The 6,354-nt window shown below is 48.9% G+C and overlaps 1 protein-coding gene across 1 annotated transcript; it reads left to right on the plus strand.

Moving 5' to 3' along the window:
* The first annotated feature begins 1,100 nt into the window (after positions 1-1,100).
* LOC136533323 (GDSL esterase/lipase At5g45910-like) lies at positions 1,101-4,964 on the plus strand. The gene is made up of 5 exons (XM_066525882.1): positions 1,101-1,698; positions 1,815-2,033; positions 2,195-2,343; positions 2,439-2,712; positions 4,548-4,964. Exons 1-5 carry the CDS (start codon positions 1,431-1,433, stop codon positions 4,757-4,759), a joined length of 1,122 nt encoding a protein of 373 aa, XP_066381979.1. The 5' UTR covers positions 1,101-1,430; the 3' UTR covers positions 4,760-4,964.
* The last annotated feature ends 1,390 nt before the right edge of the window (positions 4,965-6,354 follow it).

Here is a 6,354-nt window from a genome sequence, read left to right on the forward strand (position 1 = left end):
CCTGCAAGATGGTGACTGTGACTGAACTTGTCGTCCATGCAGCGCATCCCCCAGTCCCCAGAAGTGGCTGGGCCCTACTAGCGTGGGGAAAAGGGCCCAGCCCAGAAATAAGATATTCGAAAGCTGGCGCATCCTCCACATCGCCCGTGGCCCGGCTGTCGAGCTTGTCGCTAATCTTATTCTTTGCTCGGCAGTCCAGTACCGCACACCCAGGTTAATACCTTGATTATTTACTACGTACGTACGTACTACTAACTGAGGTTATTATAATATACTAGTGATTACGTATGATATACGTACTACTTATCTCGTGATGCCAGTGAGATCCTCGCGAAGCATTGCATCAGCTAGTGTTACGGTAGCATTTGAGGGTCTGAATTCCAGAGGAATTTAAATGGTTTAGAGGAATGCTGGAGAAATTTGTAAGAGAAAAACATTATTCTAAATAAAAAAATAAACGAGCCAGTTTCATGTTAGCCGAACAAGGCCTGAGCCCAGTTGACAGCTCGGGCGATGCAGGCTGCAGGTGCACTTCCGCTGGACTGAAACTGAACTAGTGCTGGGCTGCTGGCCGTGACCTACACAGCGTTGCATGATGCAGGAATGATTTTGGTTCTTGGGAGCGCAGCGCGCACCGTACCAAACCGTCATTTACGAGCACTGAATGCCCATAAATGTGTACGAGTAGGAGTAGTAGTAGCACCTAGGAGTAGTACGTAAATGAGATGATTAGGATAGGACTAGCAGCAGCATAAAATGGAGCAGCGGATCTGTCTTGCTACTGACTGCTGCTTTGATCTGGACCATGGGGAGAGTTGCATTAGCCATTACGACTCTCAGTGATAGTGTATTATCGTAACAATCTGTCGCGTTGTGCGCGCCTGCCTGAGCAGCAGTGAGCACCGCGTTGATCGCTGTGGTCGGGGGTCGGGGCCGCCGGAATAATTGAGCTTTGGCCCTTGGGAGCGTCAGGCCCCGGAGCTGGAGCAGTGGAGCTACACCTGTACACATCGGCACGTCACCCATCCATACAGCTGAGCTGAGGACGGAGGAGGGTTTTTGGCTTGGCAGGCGGCAGGAGGACCCGGCACAATTACTGGAGTAGCCGCTGCTGCCCCCTCCACCACCCACCTCACTCATCCCTCAGATTTGCCCTCGGCCGGCATGCCATTTATCCCCCACCTACCATCTCAGGCAATCCGCCATTACTGAGCCCCATCGCCCGTCTCCCCATCGGGTCGTCGCAGCTCGCAACGCGGAACCGCCACGACTCCCTGTCCGTCCCTCAGCCTACCTATCAATCAGTGACTGACGGACGCTACTGCCTTGCCACCACTCGCTCCGCTGCGCCTGCCTCTGGCTGCGGCCTGCCGGCGGTGCGTTGTACTTGTACCACCACCAGTGCTCCGCCCGCGAACGATCGCATTCCCATGGCGGACCACTCCAAGGTGCTCCCCGCGCTCGCCGCCGTCTTGCTCTGCTGCTGCTGCCCCCTCGCGCAATGCGGCGGCGGCGGCGGCGGCGGGCAGAACTACACCTCCATGTTCAGCTTCGGCGACTCGCTCACCGACACCGGCAACCTGCTCGTGTCCAGTCCGCTCTCCAACCACATCGTCGGCCGCTATCCCTACGGCATGACCTACTTCCACCGCCCCACCGGCCGCTGCTCCGACGGCCGCCTCGTCGTCGACTTCCTAGGTGCGTCCCCGTGCGTCGTGCGCGCGCGCCGCCCACTGCTTCTTTATATTATATATTTCAGTAGTGCATTTCGTTTCTGACGCGACTTCCTCGTTGTGCGCCGCCCACTCGTGCAGCGCAAGCGTTCGGCCTGCCGCTGCTGCAGCCGTACCTGCAGTCCCACGGCAAGGACCTCCGCCGGGGCGTCAACTTCGCCGTCGGCGGCGCCACCGCCATGGATCCGCCCTTCTTCCAGGAGATCGGCGCGTCCGACAAGCTCTGGACCAACCTCTCCCTCAGCGTCCAGCTCGGCTGGTTCGAGCAGCTCAAGCCGTCACTCTGCAGCTCCCCCAAAAGTCCGTTCCTTCGCATTGCATGCCTTCTCAGTACTCCAAATCCGATTTTGCATTTGGGATTTTGAGTGTCCTAAGAAAAAAGAGATTCTCCAATGATTAAGATTCAAGTGCAGCGCTGATTGCAATGTCTTTTTTCTGCTCTGATTGAATTGAGACAACAGAGTGCAACGAGTACTTCAGCAAGTCCCTGTTCCTCGTCGGAGAGATTGGGGGAAACGACTACAACTACGCCTTCTTCAAGGGCAAGACCCTGGACGACGCCAAAACCTACGTTCCCACGGTCGCCGCCGCGGTCACCGATGCCACCGAGGTCAGGTCACCGAATCTCGCCCCCCATTGTTTACTGTATCTCTCTCTGCATTTCGCACTAAACAATTTGGGCCGCTACTCTGCTCACGACAACAGAGGCTGATCAAGGCCGGCGCCACGCACCTGGTGGTGCCTGGGAACCTGCCCATTGGGTGCTCGTCGGCGTACCTGACCCTGCACCCGGGCCGGAACAGCAGCGACTACGACGCCGCCGGCTGCCTCAAGACGTACAACGACTTCGCGCAGCACCACAACGCGGTGCTCCAGCAGAACCTGCGGGCGCTCCGGGCCAAGTACCCGCAGGCAAGGATCATGTACGCCGACTACTACGGCGCCGCCATGTCCTTCGCCAAGAACCCAAAGCAGTTCGGTGAGTGCAATTGTTCAACCACCTCATATCGTGATCCTGATTCTGGGAGAGCTTTTCCAATTCAACATCAAATGTGTTCATCGCATAACTGATCGGCTACACTGAAAGTGACACTGAATGGTCACTACTCTAAGCTAGACTAAAGATGGTCCCACCACGATCTGCCATCCAATTGGAGTTCAGATTGCACGGCTCTTTCAGAAAATAAAAGGGTTGGGGATCTAGCTAAAACCAAGTCACCTGTAACCTGTTCGGCCATCTCCTTTCGAGAAAAGGGAGCTATGTCTTGCTTTTGCCACAACGAAAGGCATATGGTCCTTTTGGTCAGTCATCTGCAGACTGCAGTTAACTGCAGTGGCTAACACATGGATGTGAGACTGAAAAATTGGATCTTGACTATTGAGCCGCTTTTACTGTAATTGGTAACCCTGCTTTCTGTGCTGTGCTTAATGAAAGGTCAGAGCACCTGCCGAGCTTGCACACACAATAAAAAGAGAGAGAGAGAGATCTTTCCCCTGGAGTGCTAAAACCCATTTCTTTTAGACTGTATTGATCTAGGTAGTGATCCTTCCATCTAGGTAAAATCTGGACATCGGATTCTCAGTTTCCGCCCGTATATATTACTCCTTACTAACATTCAAATGGTTGTTAGGGCACATCCAGAAATGTTGTTGTTGAGGTTGCAGAAGTCTACTGGCATCTTGGGCTGGGTCATCTTATTCTTATGAGCATTTATTTGGCACACACCAGTAAATTGATTTGAAGTTCCCTTATCTAGTACTAGTAGATGCCACTGTCAGCCAATGAAATCTGCCTCATTTTTCTTGACAAGATAATAATCTTGTAGCTATATTGATGAGTTCGTTAGCAGCTTGGTGAACTATCATGGTCTGTTCTGTCCTATATATAGGGGAAATGAAAATGATATCTCAATGTCAATTTGGAGAGTAACTGCTAACTGTTTATAGACTTGGACATCTAACTTCCCTAACATGACAGTTCCATCCAGAATTCAGTTATTTGGTGGTCTTGTATATGCGCAGATATAACGACCTGATTAGTCATGGACAATTGACCACTGGGATGGAATGAGGATGACTGTTCTGCAGAATTTTGAATTCTTTTCTCAATTCATGTTACGCCCTAAGAATTCAGATTCAATGTCCAAACACGCTGACATGGTAGCAACAAAAGTTTATTAACCCAAGTTTTATGTGGATATAGTAGTTCTTCTAATCTTCTGGAGTTTTGGGTTCAAAAATTCAGTTCTCCTCACGCTGGCTATTGTGTTCTGAGGTTCCAACAATCCAAATCCAAAAGGAGGACAGATGGGGATTTGACGGAGTGATTACATACCTTTGGTGGAATATTTGGAAGGAAAGAAATCAAAGAACATTACAAAACACGGCGATGCAGGAGCTGTAGCTGGCCTTCATCATCCTATCATGGAAGGCATCAACTTGTTACAAGCGATCCTTTGGGAATCACATTACAACTTAACGAGGAAATATGGGCTATTGTCTGGGTTCGGTTGATGACTCGATGTCAGTTGGTTGCCTTGTGTTGTGAACCCTTTTGTGGTTGCTTGGTAGGCTGTTAGCTGTTTAGTGGATAACTGCTGGGTGATTGGTGCTCTCGAGTCTCGACATCACTACTAGCGTCTCCTTCCTCTTTTTTTCTGGCCTTTTCTTTGTTTGTTCACCTTTCGTTGGTCTTTTTTCTTTTCTGTAAATGTCCTTATCTCTTTCTAACAGATTGGCTCAGCAATTCTCCTGCTGACGTGCTAAACATGGTGTTCTGAAACTAAACTACTCTGTGGATGGAAATGGATGCAGGGTTTACGGAGGGGCCGCTGCGGACGTGCTGCGGCGGCGGCGGTCCGTACAACTTCAACCCAAAGGCGAGCTGCGGCGTGCGGGGCTCCAGCGTGTGCACGGACCCGTCGGCGTACGCCAACTGGGACGGCGTGCACCTGACGGAGGCCGCCTACCACGCCATCGCCGACAGCATCCTCAACGGCCCCTACACCAGCCCCAGGCTTCTCTGATCAGGACGGTGAAGCTCATCGTCCATCGGCATGGCGGCAGCTCATCTCATCTGTAGACTGTAGTGGTGGCAAGAATGTGGCCGTGAGCTGCTAGCTGTGGTAATTAAACGACTGTTGTACGTACTCCTAGTACTAGTGTGACGGTGTTGGGACTGGAAGGGTAACTCGTAACTAAAATGGTGGAGTTTTGCGTCCGCTTCTCGAATTGTGCCTTTGTGTGGACTGTGTCGTGAAATTGGTTCATCTAACTGGGGTACTTCAGTCACTGACTCACTGGCAGGCGCCGGTGACTGTGTCGTGTTTAGTGGATGGATCTCCTCTAATTTAAGCTAGAGACTCTACACTGGTGGATAGGTTTGTTAGATCCACATGTCAGTCACTGGTGGAAGTGTTTAGTGTTGGTTCTCGCCGGTGATAATTGTGGGGCCCTAGAATCCCAGATTGTTGGTTAGAGAGAATATAGGGGAACTATATTTAGGACTCTTGGAATTGAAATCCGTTATAATAATCACATTTACACATAGATTAATTAGGTTAATATGGCTACATGCAGAGTATATTTGTATATTACTGTTGGCCATAAGTCAGAGATACTTTTGTGCTACATTTATACGTATTAGAGCGAGTCGAAGAGCGTGCTATAAAATGTAGTGTAGAAACATAACATTAGGACCTATGGAATCAAATTCTATCTCTCACCCCATGAGCCTCACTGGCAGGCGACGGTGACTATGTGTCGTGTTAGTGTATGAGTCTCCTCTAATGTAAGTTAGAGAGACTTAGTCACTGGCACATGAGCCTGTTATAGTCCCTCTAACTAAGTTAGAGGAACCGGTTGTGTTTAGTGCTGGCTCTCAAGCAAGTGGCCCTAGAATACTAGATTGTTGGTTAGAGAGAATATAAGAGGAATTATATTATATTTATGATAAAATTAAACTTTAGAAACTAGAAAATTTGAATATTAAAAGTGAGGCTGCAAATCTAAAATAAAATTGTCAGTCTAAAGTTGCCTTAGACCTTGATTGTGCACTTATCACTTTTGTGGCCGTTGGATGCACTGGGAGGATGTTCATTGTGAAAATAATAAAAAAAAATCCACTCGGTAAGAGAAAAAATGCCCTAGCTTCTAGAGGAAAAAAAAAAAACTGTTTCAGACATGTGATTTGTTCCATAAATAGTAAATTGTTCTGTTTAATAACAAACAGTGTTCTATATTATTAAGAGAAAAATACTCGACACATGTGTACTTTTTGTTCCATAAATATAAAGGTTGTTACTTGACAAGAGAGAAATGTTTTAGCCTCAACAATAAATGTTGTTCGGAAAGGAGTTCCAATGGTTTCCACGCTGGCGGCTCGTCCTGGGCATCTCTCCTCAAGGCGTTCACATTCACAAGTAGGACTCTTACTGGCCTAAAAAAAAGAGTACCTGTTACTCCAGACATGCAACCTAAGAGGAGAGAAATAATAATCTGATATCCCCCATTCTTCGTTGTTCCAGGCTTCCATATAAACATACTGCAAGGAACCTCGACGCCATGAAAGCACTCTCATTAGGATGTTATTAGTATGATGAAAAGATCGTCGTGCAACATT

The sequence above is a fragment of the Miscanthus floridulus genome, unplaced genomic scaffold, assembly GCF_019320115.1.
Source record: "Miscanthus floridulus cultivar M001 unplaced genomic scaffold, ASM1932011v1 fs_855_3_4, whole genome shotgun sequence".
Taxonomy (NCBI): domain Eukaryota; kingdom Viridiplantae; phylum Streptophyta; class Magnoliopsida; order Poales; family Poaceae; genus Miscanthus; species Miscanthus floridulus.

What these genes read in the sequence shown, in the direction of transcription:
- LOC136533323 (XM_066525882.1), top strand. Translation starts at nt 1,431, where the DNA reads ATGGCGGACCACTCCAAGGTGCTCCCCGCGCTCGCCGCCGTCTTGCTC. An exon ending in CCTCGTCGTCGACTTCCTAG is followed by an intron (nt 1,699 to 1,814) that starts GTGCGTCCCCGT and finishes CCACTCGTGCAG; the next exon opens with CGCAAGCGTTCGGCCTGCCG. An exon ending in CAAGAACCCAAAGCAGTTCG is followed by an intron (nt 2,713 to 4,547) that starts GTGAGTGCAATT and finishes AAATGGATGCAG; the next exon opens with GGTTTACGGAGGGGCCGCTG.